The sequence below is a fragment of the Metopolophium dirhodum genome, chromosome 2 (assembly GCF_019925205.1).
Source record: "Metopolophium dirhodum isolate CAU chromosome 2, ASM1992520v1, whole genome shotgun sequence".
In the NCBI taxonomy this organism is placed as follows: Eukaryota; Metazoa; Arthropoda; class Insecta; order Hemiptera; family Aphididae; genus Metopolophium; species Metopolophium dirhodum.
Window position 1 is genome coordinate 12,826,869 of NC_083561.1, and position 19,760 is coordinate 12,846,628.

General features: G+C 31.6%; 1 protein-coding gene and 1 pseudogene across 1 annotated transcript; both read left to right on the forward strand.

Annotated features, from left to right (window-relative positions):
* Window positions 1-274: 274 nt before the first annotated feature.
* On the forward strand, window positions 275-19,516 carry LOC132938445 (uncharacterized). The gene is made up of 7 exons (XM_061005282.1): window positions 275-588; window positions 7,516-8,270; window positions 10,475-10,801; window positions 11,341-11,452; window positions 11,535-11,646; window positions 11,806-12,030; window positions 14,995-19,516. The coding sequence occupies exons 2-7, from the start codon at window positions 7,783-7,785 to the stop codon at window positions 15,345-15,347; spliced, it is 1,617 nt and encodes a 538-aa protein (XP_060861265.1). The 5' UTR covers window positions 275-588; window positions 7,516-7,782; the 3' UTR covers window positions 15,348-19,516.
* LOC132938446 (zinc finger MYM-type protein 1-like) lies at window positions 12,937-14,804 on the forward strand (annotated as a pseudogene).
* Window positions 19,517-19,760: the final 244 nt, after the last annotated feature.

Here is a 19,760-nt window from a genome sequence, read left to right on the forward strand (position 1 = left end):
TGGACACGATTGTATTTGGAAAATAAATCGAAAGTGATTATCAGTAGTAATTTTATAATACGGTTTTCTATTTTATTTTATCTACCGACAATCAATAAATGACCAATAAGTAATTTACTATTTTCAAACATACGTAGGATTTTTTTCCCCGGACTTTTTGCCCAAAGGTCGTTAGTACGATATTATAGCCTGTAGCGTGCGTTGCAGTGGGCGCCGCCTCGCCCGCACAGCCGCCGAACACGACGCGCGCTGCCGTATAACATTATCACGCCGACGACGGTGACGACGTTACGGGCGGGCAGTGTACCGTTCAACGTTGCACAGCACTCACCGCCGCCGCCGATAGCGTTTCCGAACGGTATTCGGATCCACCGCGCTCGCTCTCTTGGTGACGGAATTATTGAATTATATTATCATCCTGCCGCGCATGTCGTCCGAGACCAATTACCATCAGCGTTCTGTACGCGTATGTCTGGTTTTCTCCCCGACTTGTGGTCGTGTACGATATGTCAAAACGCGATAACGACCAACGACGACGACGTCGGCGCGACGGCGAAGACTTCGCGACCGTCACTTCCCCGACAATAAGTGAGTCGCATAGAATAATATTTACGCATTGTACGACATACAAATATTAAGTAGAGCTATAATTATGTTATATACGTGCGGATCATTGATTTTAAAACGTGTGGTAGGTATATTATTATTATTGTTTCAAAATCGATGGTATAAGTTTAATTTATTTACGATAATATCAATAATGATATGTATCAGAATTGCATAACTTTTGCGCCGTGATACATTATGCGATATAATATATTTCTAGTTCAAACAAAATATCATTATAGGTAATATACTATATAATTGTTAGTTATAATGACATATTTATAACGTCTATTCGTATATTATAATTATTACTATGTTGTCAAAAAAATGATTTGATAACAGGTTACTGAAGTACGTGCTATTGCATTGGATTCTTATCATATTAATATACACAGGAGTATAATGTATAATAATGCAAATCTGTCAATTTTAAATATATTATTTCGTTACTGGGTTGGCTTTAAAAAACAGTCGAACAAAACATTGACCTTATTTTTGTTGCTTTACTCTACTATATATTCGTGTATAGCCACAATTCCGATACTATACTTTGCGTGCGAATTCGTAATTGGCTAAAGCAGACACGCGCAGTTAAGACATATTTTAGAAAAATGTATCAGCACTGAAGTGGACTCAATGTATATATTTATAAATTAAATAAAATTCAAAATTAGTTGACGCATGAATTAACGTTCCAGTATAAAATTACTTGAGCTGCCTAGTATAGAAGTACCTAAGCTTTTTTTAAAATTATAATATACTTTACTTTATAATCATACTTTAGCAAAAACATATGCAAATGTGTTATATTGTTATGAGCGTTTAACAATGCGTGGATTATAGCTTTTACCTAATCAATTTTAAGATGTTGTATAGTACGAAGGGGAGTGCGGAGGTAATATATTCGATCCATATTCGATCGGTGGCATAGATTTTTAAAAATAGGTAGATAAGTATCATGTGTGCGGTAAAAGAAAAGTATTATTATTCACATAATACCCGTATTTTTAACCAACTTTTCAATGACATAGATAATCCCTAAATTACATAGTCATGTTATTTTATATGTTGTATTGTTTTAATAAATTATAATTGTATTGTTGTATTTGTATTTAAAGGACTAAGTCCGTTTACTCTTAATGGATAAATATATAGAAAAAGCCACTGCTCACTAAACACCAAAGAATCAAAAATGGATACTTACTATATATACTCATCTCAAAATACAAAATCCTTCCATTAAAAAATAATCAGTATTTTATGATATTAAACTTGGGCTTTGTGCATTTTATACCTATCCATCGTTTGCTAAAATCAATCAAAGATAACGATCATTGTATACCTTACTGCTTATTGTAAATATTACTGTAATATAATATTTAATTATTCTGATCAATAACTGATAGCATCTATATCTGCTGAGTATACATTTGTAACTACGGATGTAACCAAAAAAAGGCTTAAATAAAATAATGTACAGAATTCAATTTTTTTTCAACATGATTCTAAAAACAAGTGTTGAATTTACTATCATAGTTCTATAATAATATTACATTCTTTCTAAATCACCAATTTAAACAATTTAAAAATATTATTTTAAGTATTGTTTTAAAAAAATCGATGCATTTGAGCAAAATTTGTTTTATAGTGACATTCTGACCTAACGGGTAAATTGTATCGGTACCAAATTATATAACTGCAGACCACCGATACTGAACTTCACATTTTGTTCTTAATGATGACCTACCTAAAAATAGCATCGTAAAAAATCTGACCTTTTCAAAATGTCGACAAAATTCAAGAAAAATACTTCCTTTTTTATGTGTTTTCACAACAGCTACTTTGGCCACAAAAATAATTGTGTTAAGTAGAATAAAAGAAATAAAAAAATAAAAAAATACACTATTTATGTATTATTATCATCATAAAGGATCGAAATCAATTATAATGATATGTTTTTAATATAGATAGGTACAGTTAAACACTAACATTTAATAGTCATTCAATGCACCACACCCCGCTATATAACAGTAGTTAAATTATTTTACATTTTTGTTAACTGTTGTTTATCACGATATTTTCATATAAAATGTCAATTCTTAACATTTATTAAAAACTATTTATCATAATTTGAACTATCTGATATGTATTCCTTTATAATCATTAATCACTATAACTTTGATCAGTGTTTAATTTTAACTAACTAAATACTATTTTAAGATTTCTTAAATCTATTGAAATATATAGTGTAGGTACGCGTACAGGCACGGCACAGGGGAGCGCTCAACAATTTTGTTATAACACAAATACAATGTACATTGGTTATATAAAGTATTTATATCATTTATAGGTAATCAATGGTAGTATTCAGTACCAAAAATGAATAAATTCATAATTTTTTTTATAATATATACTATTTACATTTATACTAGCTATGACACCTGACGTTTCCTGGGTCAAAGATTTGTATTTTTAATCAATATACTTGTAAAAAATGTATGATATGGAATATGCTATATATACTAATTATAATAGTAAATACTAAATAGTAATATAATATGTAACTTCCAATAACAACTATTTAAATATACATATATTTTTTTATTTATTATTATTAACACACGGCCCAATCGGGCAATTATTAATAATGTAAGGATATATACAATGTTTAGTACTTATATAATAATTACAGAAGTTAATTGGATTAAAATGGACACAGATGAAAAAGAATTATAAATATATATATACATAAGTGGCCTAAGAAGTAAGCAGCAGTTACAAGGCATTATTAAAATCTCGAAGCATACGATGCATAGGGTGATTGTAACCATAAGAAGAAGAGTGGGATGAACGTAAAGATGAATATGATCTCTGGTAGGATAGGATGGAACATGGAACTGGATACTAGATAGAAGAGTAGGAGCATCAAGGGTACCATTAAGAAGAGAAGAAACAAAATTAACGCCAGCAGTTAATCGATGGGTAGGCAGTGTCTGAATATCTAACGCTTGGCGAACAAGCGAATAGTCGTGTGTGGGGTGGTCAATTTTCAATAGGAAAGCTGCATAGGAAAGGAACTTATTTTGGACCCTTTCCAATCTTAGTTGGTCTTTGGCTAGGTAAGGGTGTCAAACTTCAACACCATACTCTAACTTAGAGCGTACCAGACAAAAATAAAGTGAGCGGAGACAAATTGCCGAGGAGAACGTTATTGAGACTCGTTTAATAAACCCTAGGATTTTAAGGGCTTTAGGGACAATAACATTGATATGGTGCTTAAAACTTAAAGAGGGGGAATAGAAAATTCTGAGGTCCTTAAAAATAAACGCCCGTTTAATAAGGACATCACCGAGGCAATAAGGATGGAAAATGGGAGAACGACTTCTAGTAAATTACATTATATGACACTTTCCAAGGTTGAGTGATAAACTCAAGACATTGGACCTAGGTGAAGAAGGTATCAAGTTCGGATTGGAGAATGAGACAACTTTCAGGAAAATCCATTTTTAGGTAGATTTTTATGTCATCAGCAAATAGGAGGAACTTGGTTTTGGTAATCTACTTATTATAGAGTTAATAAATAGGATGAATATTAAAGGGCTTGGGTGACCTCCTTGATGTACCCCCGAGGGTACATCTGTTAATTCAGAAGATGAGTCATGAACCTTAACATAAATTGCTTCCTTTTGGTTAGATATGATTTTAACTAAGAAAGGAGTGGATTTGCGATGCCAAGTGCCTGTAGTTCATTAATAATAAGACCATGATCAACTGTGTCGAATGCTTTTCTAAAATCTGTGAAAATAACATCAGCTTAATTTTTTTGATCAAGGCATTCATACTATGACGCGTAAATTTTATTTTTACATTTTATTTTTTTGTAAGCTGACAAAAATCATGTGTTAGCTACGCGCCTACGCCATTTAGCTATCTATAAAAAAATAATCTATAAACACCCTCCAAGTCTCAAGGAATCTACTGATATAATTTTTTATTGAAAACGGTCCAGTTGTTATTGAGTCTTTTAACATTGGATGAACGATAGACCAACATCTATTTTTAGCTGTATAACTCGACTTCACACGTTAAAACATAAAAAAATATAGCGCTACACAGGTTTTTGTGTGCCTCAGACCTCAGTTCACGGGAAAAATTGGGTCTGTGTACTTCGCTTTGTGAACTAATTCGACCGAGATGGACAATTCGCCTATGGTGGATTGGATATAGCACTTAAATAAATCGAACGTGGTTCGACCACTCTCTAAACTTTCCTGATATCTCCAAAAACAATATGAAATTTTCACAAAATCGGTTAAGTAGTTTTTGAATATATATAAGCTTTAAACATAGTCAAATTCAACTCTAATATTTGTTTTGAGTTATAATTCTTTTTTCGAAACCATAAACGTAACGATTTGATGCACCTCATCTGCCCAAGTAACCAATGGCAACCATTTATATACAAAAAAAAAAAAATTTCTCCTACTATACTATTATAATCTGTAAACTGTAACTAATAGTAAACTTTTTTAATAAACACAAATTTACATCATAAATCTTAAAATCCTTAAGATCCTTAATCATGTCTCCGGGTTGGACTACCCGGTCCAATTGAGAATCCAAACCATCCAGGTTAAATGTCGTACAGTATAATTATATAATATATATAAATATTTTTTATACTTGATATACAATGTTCAAACGTTTTGATCCGTTTTGCGCTATCTATAAATATTTAATGTTTTTTTTTCGATTTATATTGAATTTTAATGAAATAATCTTAATATACGTATACACATTTATATTGCTGTTTTTATATTTGTAGGGATGACCTTTTTACGGAATTTTATTTTAACTGTTGACACAAGCACTTTGACACAATAGCAATTATCATTTATTTTAATTTTACTCGTGTCTGCATTGCAGTGCAATAAAAAAATAAGGGTTTGAATGTTTGATAATTCGATAGAACAAAAACACGGTATGTGTTAAATTGTGTGCATTTTCTAGGTCAGAACTCAAAAACTCAAAAAATATGGAAAAATAACAAACGGATATAATGCACGCAAAACCCGTTTTTCACTAAATTGATTTTATTTTAATTTAAAATTGAATAACCACCGTAGGTACATGATCGATATTAACCTAATTTTATTTTATATAATCTTTTTCTATAGATATGATATAATTATAATTGGCTTATCTGGAACTATTATTAGACATATTTTGAAACTTTCTACTTTTTTTTTGCTTTTGTATACAATTTTTGTTTATTAATCAAAATACTAGAAAGCTTAACTAAAAGTTCCTCGTAATTTTTTCTTTCATCAAATAAAAAATGTCGAAAGTAAGTAAAAGTATTAATTTTTTTTTCATAAAACCATTTATAGTCAAAATGTTGACAAAATTCTTCAAAATAACAAAAATTTGAAAAATATTTTGCTTAACATTCATAAAATGTTCAATTTTAATAGTTAGGGCTTCAAATTTAATTTAAGATTAGGTTGTACTTGATGATAAAATTGAATTACCGCAAGGCTATGAATATTTTGTATAATATAATAGGTATAAATCAGATTTAATGTTACTTTCTATTTTTTTTTTTTTTAATAGGCTTCGACGACTGAGATCATTAGGGTTGGTAAGGTGGGTATCGGTTGATTAGCCACGCATGTACCTACCTAAGTGTTGCAAGGTTTTTGCCTCTACGAACCCTGGTGGTCACCCATCCGGCCATCTGGGAAACAGCGGACGTTACTTACTCTTAACTATGTTGTGTGATTGATTGTAGCCACCGAGCTGTACCAATAGCCACATTTAACGTTTCGTCCATGTCTTTCAAAACGATTAAAGACTTTGATTGAATTATATGACTGATACATTAATCGTGTTATATTATTAAGTATATTAATTATTGTGAAAATATTACATTGTAAATTAACTTTGACCAATTTTATTTGAAAGCATTTTACAACTGTGCAAACAATATTTGCATTTGTTTATACTTAATTATAATATGTACCTATTATTATAATAATATAATGTATAACACTACTATAATTAATAATACATAGTAGGTACATTGAAATAATTATAACATTACAGTGTTGTTATTTATTACCAAGTCTTTTTTTTGCGTTGACCGAACCCTACAATTGCATAAGGATGAATAATATAATATTATATATACAAAAGGTAGATTACCTGGTTACCTATGTAGTAATTAGGTACTATCCGAAAACGTTTTTATCGTTGTTTTGCAAAAGAAATTGTGTTTTTTCAGTGGGGCCCAGGATTCATATGTATAGGTATGAAACTAAATTAAATAAATAAATAAAATATAAAATATGTTTATTGTATATTGTCTTTTATATAGTTGTAATATTGTTTAATATTATAAGGTATAAACAGCTATCCCTTCTATTAATTTTTATACTTCGTTTAGTTTAGAGTTTTACACGATATACCAACATTTTTAAGAATTCATTGTATAATGCACAGTTTAACATTAATTCGGGCATACACTGTTAAAGGGGCTATAAAATTAAAAATGTTTGAAATTCATCAATCAAATTGTCAATCTTTAACGTTTCATATAAATACATTGCTGATTAGTGATTGTCATTCTTTGAATGATAGTGTACGCCTGGCTTTACATATTAAATCTTAGATCATATACTAGTATATGATCTGAGTATTAAACTGTACCTATATAGATAATATCTAAATCGGCTAAATCTATAATGTTATCAATGTACGATGTATGATTCAAAAGTTCACTTGCGTATTTTGAATCAATTGTCAGAGTGTACCATGATATCAGTAATCAATTTCACATTTCAATATGTGACCATAAAGTCCCAGCTACTACTAAAACAACAATTTAATTTTGCATATTTTTTCCTTTAGAAATTGAAACGGACACATCTGTAATGGGAATAGAGGCTGCAGTGCTGCGGGCGATACAGAAACAACCTCGGAGTATGGACTTGGAGGATACCGTATGTTGATAGAAATATTATGTAACGATGAATGACAATCACGTGAAGTCGTATAGTACGTTGTATACGATTTGATAATATCGTACAATACATCGAATGTTATAACATCTACGTCACGGAGCTTTGAGCTAGTGCCGCCGCGGCTGCAGCAGGACGTCCGGTCGGCCACCCGGTGATGGGGCATCACAATCACACCGTCGAGTCGGCAAACAACGCGTTCGCACCACCACCACCACCACTACCACCACCACAATCTGCATCGCAGCCTCGTTCGTCGCGGGCCATCACAACTCTGCGGGACGTGATCGGCACCACCGCTGCGGCGGGCCGCAATCTGCACAACAGCAACGACCGCGGTGCTGGCAATTGCACCGGCGCAACGTCGACAATCGCACCGGTGGCGGCCGCGATGCTGAACGGAACGGCCGTGCCTGACCGTTCGGCCAGCGACTACTATTACTATTACGCGTACGACAACGCTACCGAGACCGCCCTGTTCTTCCCGCTCAACGGCTCTGCGGCCGGCGGACGGACCGGGCCGTTCGGGAAATCCAACTGCCAGTGGATACCCGCCCAGCAGAGCCTTTTCCAGTTCTCTAACATTTGTTTCCTGACCGCTTTCATAGTTCCCAGGAGTTACAAGCTCAGCGTGTTGTCACTGAGGTAATTATCGTTACGGGTCCGTGCGCTGCTTGTGTATAATGTATTCCTAGTTTAGTCACTATATATTATAATGTTCCCATCACTAAAGCCCCGTATAATCAAGCGTCAAGCGTCACCGTGGCAAATTGATATTATATTATAACATTTAAATCAGATTTTTACGCAACAGTAACGTAAAATAAAAAAAGCTGGTAAGTGGGTACTGGGTGTCGCGCTGTTGTACAGTAGGTTACAAGTGGGTCACTATAATAGTATAATGGATAGAGTTAAATTTAAATTTAACGATATACCTATAATACCATTCTATACGAAAAACGATTCTGAACGGAGACGGTTTGTCAGCCTAGAATATTTTATATTATATTAATAATAATAATAAACTTTAGAAGATTCAAGTACCCACGAATACCTACATTTTTTTATTATAAGACAAAACTAAAATTGTTTATCTTTGTTTAAATATTTAATTTCGCACATAAATTACTACAATAGCAATATAAAATATAAATGCATAACAAATTCATACAACATTTACTTAATTTTTCGCTAATTACTTAGTAAAATGGGCTGACAGACCGACTTCGCTCAGTATCGTTCCTAGCACACATTGATTTATCATTGAATTCATGTTTAACTCATACATTACTATGCCTTATTCAATGACGAGGTTTACACTATACTATAATGCGAGGCGCTATTTTTTTTTTAATGTATAACATTAAATCGGATTTCTTTTTATAGATTAGGTTTTTTTTGAAAAACGAGCATTTGAATACATTGATTTGCAACGTGATATACTTAAAGGTGTTAGGTAGGTACTGTGTACTATTGGGACCTACTACAGTATAATATTGTATAATTTATCCTATAATATCATCTGACCGTCATCGTACTACCTATAGGTACGCTATTTAATATAATACATCCATATGATGATCAATATAGGCGTGTCTGGACGCAGTTTTTGCCTTTTGTAAAATGAAATAAGATTAAGACTAAAACTACAACTACTTATGATTGATGAATACTAAATACGTGCGTATTTGGTTACTCTTCCCATATACACCACCACATATCTAAATAATTAGATGAGGTACGTATAGCACTGCACCAGTTTACACTCGACGCGTTATATTATAGTATTCTTTAGATATTTTGCATTATTAATGGTGTCATTCGTATAATTGAAATGTGTATGCAGATTTCAGATAAATCGACATGGAATTTCGAATAAATATCTATTTTAGACCAAGTCGGTACTCGGTGCTATCTGCAGTTGTTAATTTTAATACCTAGTCTTAAAAACACGCTTTACGTTTATTCGCGCGTATCAGACACACATACATTTATGAAACTTGGAATTCGCACGAGTAATAATATATTATTATATTACTCGCAGATGCAATTTTCGAAGTACTTCGTACATTTTTTAATATAATTATTATATCCAGGGACTGCTAAAAGTTTTATTCGACTAGAGACATTTGTACGTTTGATCTTCTGTTACTGTTTTGAAACCAATTTTTAAATATTTTACCCCAATAGTTGGAACTATATATTATACAGTTTTTGAATTATCGAAGAAAATATTGATGTTTAATAAGTACATATGTCTTTTGTATATTTAGGGACTTTTTCATTTTTCAGTGTCTAAAAGTTGGAACAGCCAATTAGTCTTTTATTGCAAGTTTCTTAATTATAATTATAATTATATATATATATATATATATATATATACAATTATATACTATAGCTGTGATGATTCATGTTTACATATTTAGTTGTGAAACAATTTAGTTGCGACTTTGTGAGCAATTACATTATAGGCTACATGCCTACTCTATACTAGTTTCTAAATTAATGTAACAATTCTCTGTAGCAATTTGTTAAAACGAAAAGTTTTAATGGTTACCACTTTCGTATTTACACCAATCTAAGAATAAATTAAATCATGTTACATATCAACTGATTATAATGTTAGAGTAAATCTATGCCATTATATTATACTATTATATCTACATAACATCGTAAATTTAAATCAAACTAATTAAAAATATAACTATTTCTTGAAATAAAAATCCAACTAAACATAAATGAACATTTTTGTGCAATAAGTATACATATTATAATGATGTCGTCGACAAGTAAAATGACAAGTAAAATCATAAAACGTGTATTCAAATTATGTTTATTATGTCGAGCAGGGCGTTGCTGTTCTTAGGGTTTCTGATCTCGGGTCTTTGGGCATCCACGGACGTGTGTGCGGTGGATGCGTTGCTCTGGTACGGATCACTGGCTCTGATCAACGGTGTGCACACGCTTAAACTGTGTAAGAAACTCATGCCACCAGCACTATCGGTCGAACTCATGGAATTGTACTTGAGGGTGTTCAAGCCGCTCAAAGTCAGCCAGAAACACTTCCGGGAGCTAACGCGGGAGGCGGCCATCGAGGAATTGTCCCCCGGCGAGTGTTACGCGGTCGAGGCGGTGACGGCCTGTGACCAGCGACTGTCCATTCTACTCAGAGGCAGGTGAGTGATTCGGTATGATTCCGCAGCTGGAACATAATGATTTTATAGGATTCCGTTTGTAGAAATAAACAATATTACGGTTCCAGTTCTTCAAACAAAATGTAATGTATTTATTTCCAAATTAGATAAAAATATATATTTTAAAAATGACCTAAGAGTTATTGTATGTCCTTTTTTTATAAGAGGACGCTACATTCATATACGTCGTCTTCGTGTTACAAACACATTGCATAGTAAATTGTACGTTCTGAATAATCCATTTAACTCTCTTATGTTTATTTTTAGAATGAATTGAGTAAAAAAAGTAGTTCCGTTATTAATATATTATATTATAACATAAATAGCATAATTTTTATAATATATTAACAGGTACCTACATAATACCTAACTATAGAAATATATTATATATAAATACTGTACAAAATAAAATTAAGCTAGGAATAAAAACGAATCTTACACAATTTATTACGATGGCACTTACCATTCTATAGGTACACCGTACACTGCAGTGTTGAAATGGGTTTTATATATGCTTATAGGTGTGGTGTTACTTGCGAAGGTACACAGTTGCACAATATCAGTTCGTATCAGTTCATTGATTCACCCGAATGGATGGCTTCAGCTCTAATGCACGGAGAAACTATGTTCCAAGTACGACCGTTATATAGTATTAATATATTATAATATTAGCAGTAAGTTGTACTCATTTATTGGAATCTAAATCAATTTTTAGGTAACGATAACGGCTGCTGAAGATTGTGTTTACTTATGTTGGCAACTTTCAAAGCTCAATCGGATATTTAAACACAGAACCCAATTGCACGCTGTACTCACTAGTATCATAGGTAAGTCGGTCCTTTCCTTTTAAATATTTGATAAAATTCTAGGGAGACCATATAGAGTTCGATCCTGACAGGTCGGGGAGGATAACAATGCAATTTACCTGTCGATATTTGACTAAAAGAGTTTTAAATAACGCATTCTTGATTATGTGTGCACCGCAGGCAAAGACATAACGCACAAAATGTACTCGCTGAACGAGCAGCTTGGTCAAGCAAAAAGTTTCGATGATCAGACGCGTGCTGCGCGCAACGACCATTGGCGGCAAGCGATTTACAGGAGTGTCAGCTACGACGCCGTTAACACGGGGACCAAAGGAACGGTCAGGTCGAACGCTTGGAAACGATATAGAGACCGAAAGGCGTCGTTGTTCGCGGATCCCGGCGAAAGTGAGTGTGTTATAATATTATAAACTATAAGTATCTATAGTCAGTTGAGTTTTGTAAGGATTTGACACTTACAGTTAGACAGTATAGGTATATCACGTTAAATTAAGCATTAGGTTACTAAGGATATAATATGTTATAATATGCCATATTATAATAGGTAGGTATAAGCTGATGTTTATTATTTATCAATTCAATAAATTATAAAAATATGCATACATATAATTAAAAGTGAAATAGAAAGTAAATTAATCAAAGTTTTTACCTTTACAAAAATTAATGTTTAATAAAACAATTTTACCTATACAGCTATACAAGCATTGAAGCATAATAGATCTGTATGGTTTAACTTTATTTGGTAGGATTATTATAATTAATCTATCATTACCAGCATGGAAATATACTACAGCGTATTATGAGTTATATGAACATTGGACATCGATCATCATTTAACATATTATTCAATATTCATATAATATTCCGTTATATATACGTCCTATATTATAGGACACCTATAATACTATTATCAATAATATACCACATACAGTGCTGAATTGAGATATTTTAGCCAATAGCACTCAAATATTTTAATGGCCCAAATAAAAATCCTCCTTTCCCCTCTGCCACCGACCCAAATTAATGACGAGTGAGCACTATGCTAAGCACTCGCTCGCTCCAATCCGACTCTGCCTACACACGTACATACATGTATGTGATATGTATACCTATTTTACATTGAGTTCGCCTCCCAGTAGAAATCAACCAATAGGGACGCCACTGATTTGTAACCAAAATACTATCAACATCTATTTCTCCGGACCTTTCCAGTGCCGCAACAATAGGGGAAGCAGGGTATGCAATACATTCCCTGGCCAGGTTTTATGTTATGGGGGGGGGGGGGGGGGCATCATCAAAAAGGAAAAATTAAGCAATTTATTATTAAAAAAAAAAAAATAGAAAATGTACATTCCATATTTCTATAATAGATTGATATTACAATCATACGCCAAATGATGAATAAATATCCGATAAAATTGAGACCACTGATAACTGATAATCTTTGTTTACATCTACGATGGTAATTCACATTTGAAAATTAAAAATAGATTTATTTATAACTCTCAACATAGTACACACCAGTGGCGTAAATATCGGGTGGGCAAGGTGGGCAAACGCCACGGGCCTCGGGACCGAAGGGGGCCCCAGCCCAACATACAATACCTACACTATTGCCCATTGGTTATTTCTATATTCGTCATTCGATTCAAAATTTCACAAAAATATGTATATTATTTTGATATCTGAAAAAAATACTAGGAAATACGGACCTTATATTGGTACTATATGTAGGTATATGGTTTATACGCTAATAAATAATAATATATTATTGGAGTATTAAAAAATGTGTGTGCTACTCGATGGGAAGCAAGACACAACGCCGTGTATTCACTAAAATTAAATTTTATAAATGTTTTAAAATCTTTAACCAATATATTATTAACAAGTGACAAAAGTGATGAAAAAAATAGAGCCAAATCACTGAAAAAAAAAATGGAATCATTTGAATTTGTTATGTTGATGACCATTTGGGAAAATATTTTAAAACCTTTATCAATTGTATCAAAGGTATTACAATCACCACAAACCAATCTTCACAAGGCATGTGATTTATTGCAAGGAACAATTTTATCAATTGAAAAAATGAGAGATGGTTATGATGAAGTCGTTGGGTCAGCAACTGAATTATGCTATAAATGGGGTATATCCACCACAAAACCTGCAACCCGTAGAATATATTCAAAACAATACTGTAGAGAAATTCAAGGAGATAGACGATTAGATGTTTAGATGTGCCCGAAGAAAAATTTCGTATAGCAATTTTTTATCCTCTCATTGATACAGCTTTATTTCAGTTACGAGATCGATTTAAAGGACTTCATTCCGTTTCAAGAAATTTTGAATTTTTACTTCCACAAAATATAGTTACCATGAAAGAGTCAGAAATAGTTAAATCTTGTTATGATTTCATATCATTTTACAATAATGATGTGACATCAGATTTAATAAGACAATTAATTTCATTAAAAGAATTTATTAAAAATACAAAAATTCAAACTATTCAAGAATTGTCATCTTTTATAATTGAATATGATCTTTCATCTCTTTACAGTCAAATTATCACTGCTTGTATTATATATTTAAGTCTCCCAGTTACCGTAGCTACGGCCGAAAGGTCATTTTCCAAATTAAAACTCCTCAAAAACTATCTTCGGAATTCTATTTCGCAAGATAGATTAACTGGCATAAGTATACTTAACATAGAAAAATCAAGGACAAAAGAACTTGATATTGAAAAACTAATACATGACTTTTCAAACATGAAGGCAAGGAAAAAAAACTTTTTAAAATAAAATATTTGTAAATACCTATAATATTGTTTATTTTTTGTTATTGAAATTTAAATATTATATTATTTAATATTTTAATAAATGAATTGCTTTTTATTAATTTGACTATTTGACTACTGATAACTGATGTATTGTTGGAGATGTGTTTAAAAATATGATGAACTTAATATAACCAACATAACTATACTCTTATAGTGCTTGAAAAGTTTTAAAAATTGGGGGCCATACATTTTATTTTGTATTAGGGGTCTGCTAAAGGTTATCTGTGGCACTAACTTTATTTCATTATACTGTTTAGTACAGGTACAGGGGCCCCATAACATTTTTGGCATCAGGGCCCTACAATACCTAGTTGCGGCACTGGACCTTTCCATCTCCGTTGGATGGGATATAGTTAGCCACCTCTCTCCTACATTCCAGGCGTTGAACCCATATTTTGTAAATCTTAGCGAATAAGTTCAAATATCATTCTACGTTTTTTTTTTATAAGATGTCAACACTTTAGCTGTAGCAATAGTCATAGCGATAATACTAATTAAACGTCATACGATTCACGTAGGTCCGGTGCACGGTCCGCGGAGGTGCTGGATACCGGTGTTGACCACGCAACTTTCGGATAGCACCACGGCATACGCCAGCATGGACGGGCAATCGTCTTCGGCCGACGAGGAGCGCGAGCCGATGCTCCCCGGGGACGACCACCAGTCGGACGACATTCCACTGTACCGGTTGGACGGACAGAAGCAGTCGGCCGCCTCGTTGGCATCGACACAGGCGATTGCGCCAGAGACGGCCGGCCTGGAGCTCAACGCGGAAGCGGCCCAGCGACCACGGCGCCCCAGCACGCTGCGGCGCCAAAACAGCAACGCCAGCAACAGGGTCGAAGTGATTTTCGACGAGACGGTACTCTAAGATGGCGTACACAAATCGTTATTTTAGGGATCGATGCTTATTGCATTTGCATGTTTTTTCTGTCTGTCCGTTTTATTGCTGAACAATGGCTATGAATTTGATTTATGCTAATAAGAATTTATTAGTGAATTTTTAATAAGCAATTTTGGACATTTATTATTATGATTATACGCAGCCATTTTATGTATTTCACACATTAATTGTACGGCAAATAATAAATCTATGAATTTATGAGTTGTGATAAAAATAAAATCTAAAAACACGGTACACTTCTATCTCGTAGTGTTATTGTCAAAGATTTTCATAATGTATGTGTTTATTTACTCGTATGCAAATGTATTCTGCACGGAAACGCTATTATGAACGCCTTATTTTATTTTTGATGGGTAGAAAATAACAACAATAATTAAAGCTGGGCAAGTTAACATAGTTTTTCAAATAGTTTAAGAAAAGTTACTTCTATATCACTACTAATGAAGTTACAATACAAACTGGTTTCAGAAATTTGGCAAATTTCCATCTTAGTTAAAAGTAAGTTTTTTTTTTTACATAAATTTGAAACCAGTTTATTCAAATGCAAAGTACTTATTAAATTAAATAATATGTAACTAAAATCATAGGTGATGACATTGATTAAATTAATTGACTGCCGCGGTGGCACCACTAAGACTTAAGTAATTTATTAAACTTGGCGCCACGCCGTATGTATATACCGTACCACATGTATTACAAGAAATATATTATGAGAAATGTAACAATTATCAAAAAACACTATTATTTAATTATAACAAATTATACATCAATGATTAATTATTTTACAGTATTCCGGACGGTAGTCACCTGTGTAATGAAATACTAGGTTTTACGCAGTGAATTCAAAAATAACAAGTTACTTTTTGTATTTAAGTATTTAACATAATATTAGATCAGATAATTCCAAGCACTAATTTCTAATCCTTAAGTTAGAAAGTTACTTTTTAACGAAACGTTAACTTTCTAACTAGTTAGAGCCCAGCTTTTGACAATAATGGATAGAAAATACAGTGAGTGTTCAGTGTTCACCAAAGTCTAACTAACTATAATGGTTTAAAATCGTTATCAGGAATGATTTTAATCTTTCTAAGGTTAAATCATTTATTTGGTTTTATCACAGTCTTTTGTAATGTAATAATGTAATATATCTACCTAAAAACACAGTCTATTTCGTTTCGGAATATAACGTTATCAATTATAATGGTAAAAAATGAGGTGATGCCTTGATGGTAAAAATATAAGTAAAAGACATTTTTAGTGCAATTTTGTATATTTTGAAATATTAGCAAATTAAAAGTTTTGCAGTACTAATAGGTACTTAGGTACCTAACAACTTATCGAGCCTTATAAATTAATAAATTAGTAATTCAATTTATGTACGTCACTTTGATTTCATTCGAAAGTATGTAAATTATAATTTTAAATATAATATCGTATTATAAATATTTATCATAAAATATTGCCAGTGGTTAAAATATATTATATTATAATATGATGAACATTTTCATCTGTTTTGGGCTGTACCTATTGGCTATTACACAATTAATAATTATACATACCGTTGTCGATGATCTTCGTTTTATAATAATATTATGTAATTTTACTAGATACATACCTATATGTATATTTTATTCGTTGTTCTTAAAAGTCTGAGAACAGCGATACCTAAGTATATATAAGTTATATTGTATAATATATATTATATACACCTATAGTTACAATAATAATAAACACCAACGATTCAACACTATTAAATAATAATGAAAAAATGTATAATAACACTACGATATTGTGATTTACGAGCAAAGTGCAACAATGTAACTTGTAAGTAGGTATCTAATGGTTAATACATGAAATAATATTGTTTATTATGCTGCTGTAATTTATAATATTATATGACCAATGTTAAAAAAACCTACTTTTTTTTTGTAACAAACCAACTTTTTACAATACGATCTTGTCAATGGTTTTTATTTTCATGTCTGAAATTCAGAAAAATGTATGTTCCTAAATACTAATTATTGAACTCGTACAAAATTAAGAAAGTGAATGATATTATAAAATTGAATTTCCGTAATTGATAATATTTTTTATTATACCAAATGTCTGGCTATCGTTCAATTTTAGAAACGAATATATATTCTATGCTAAATTCCAACGAATTATCAATGAGTGTGATTGATAGTAATTAAATTGTACCTAGTAAGATTTTTGATATTTAGATTAATTAAGTAAAAACAATAACAACTGTGAAATATTGTTATGATATTGTGCACAGTGCACACTCAAACCAAATTAATGCAATAATATAAAATTAAAAATTATTAAGCACTTTTACAATAAATTACTGAATATGGTGATGTGTATATAAAGTTAAAATAGGTACCTACTTACCAATTTTTATTTTTATTTATGCATACAAAGTTGATCAGTAAGATGCAAGACAATCGAAACAAATAGATATACGTTATGTACAAGTTGTTGACGGTAATATATTCAATTTTTTTTTTAAATTTAACATTCAATAGGTTTTGATTAACATGTAGTATATGTAAAACTACATTTTTTGATGACTTACATTTAAAATACTAGTGCTGAGAGCTCATAAATAATATTTAAAGGTCTTTGATAATACTTACATATTATAGAACAAAGTTTATTGATGTCATTTAATTATTATTATTTAAATCAAGAAACAACATTTTGATTAGTCATTTGTATTTTTAACTTGTGTGATTAGTGGTTACCAATCAAATCAAAATACAAGTTATTTTAATTCAATCTTTTTGTTACGTTTCTTAGAGTTTCAAGTGTTGACATGTATTGTTCAAGTGAAATGTCTTATAAAGTATATAAAAATTATTATCTATATAAAATGCTCATCACCATAATAACCAATTATCATAAAATGTGTTAAAAATAAATTAATACTATTTCACATTAAATGATTTTTTTTTAGTTAAATATTAAATTGTATATACGATATATATTATTGATATGTTTTATGTGTAGATAATCAACATATTTTGTGTAACCGTTTATTGTTATAATATATATACTAGCTGATACTGCGCATTTCATTGCTCGTAAGAAATTACAACTTTTAAAAAAGTTGTGATTGTTCAAACTTCTTTTGATTGCAACTCAACCCCTGGTAGGCAATCCGATTACGTCGGATTGCGGACAACATGCTACACCATAATATCAAGTAGGCAATGTGTGTAAATTTGAATTGATGCATGCTTGCACCTGATCTGCCCGATTAACCAATGGCAACCAAATAATAATTGCTAATTTTTACTAATTCTTTCTCTTATAACCAATAGCAACCATTTAAAACAAACATTTCCACCGTAAATCTCAAAATCCTCGTTTGAGCACCTCCCCGGGTTGTACCTAGGAGGGTGAAAAATACTTTACGACCTATTCTCTTACCAACCAAATATACAAAAAATTTTTTATTAAAATCGGTCAAGCCATTTCGAAGGAGTGCGACCACAAACACAGTGACATGCAATTTTTATATATTAGAGAAGAAAGATTTATGTTGCTCAGTGTTTAACAATAGATTCTAGAATTTAAAAATACTATTAAGGAATATAATTTAATGATATTTTATAGCGTGTTATATTGAGGCTACATAATATAACATTGAGGATCATCTTTCTATACTTTTAGTATTAACATTATGCTATATCGCTACACAACTTAGGCAATCATAATGAGACTATTATTACTAAGCACAGGTTTTAATTAGATAGAAATAATAACAGTAGCATGATAATGTTCTCTTAATTCTGCTCACAAGCTAAAAGCTTGATATTTTTGTTATTTTTAAATTTATGAAGATAAAAAAAATCAATGTGGAAGTGTTATTGCTATCAAATACTAAATGTTTCAAATATATTTGTGTGCGTGCATTTTTGAATATTATTAAACTAAGATATTGGATTACAATTAATAATAACCTATTACATTTTTATTAATGTGATTATTTTTTAAAAAAGCAGCTTTTTATAAACAAATTGTTTTGTATACATTATTTTCATAGAATTGATGGAAAATAGAAAAATTTAATGTGTTATAATCGTTGAATGTTATTAATAAAATTAATAAAATTATATTTAAAAACATAAATCAAATAATATTTTGAAAATGTTTTAATTGTGTTTTTTGTTACCCCTAGTTTTTCTTATTATTAATTCTATGCACTGGTTTAAGAGGAAGTCATACTAGGATGTATCGTCTGTGCCTTAAGAGTGCACCATACTGCTCACGGACGAGTACAGACGCCGGCCGCAGCGGCTATAATGCTGTTCCATAGCAGAGCAGTCGTTGCGACTAAAAGCGGATAGGAAACCGTATCTTTACACGTCATAA

Bases quoted from the DNA above. Each gene is read 5' to 3' on its own strand.
- LOC132938445 (XM_061005282.1), top strand. From the start codon at position 7,783: ATGGGGCATCACAATCACACCGTCGAGTCGGCAAACAACGCGTTCGCA. The intron at 8,271-10,474 runs GTAATTATCGTT...TATGTCGAGCAG, and splicing joins CTCAGCGTGTTGTCACTGAG to GGCGTTGCTGTTCTTAGGGT. The intron at 12,031-14,994 runs GTGAGTGTGTTA...CGATTCACGTAG, and splicing joins GTTCGCGGATCCCGGCGAAA to GTCCGGTGCACGGTCCGCGG.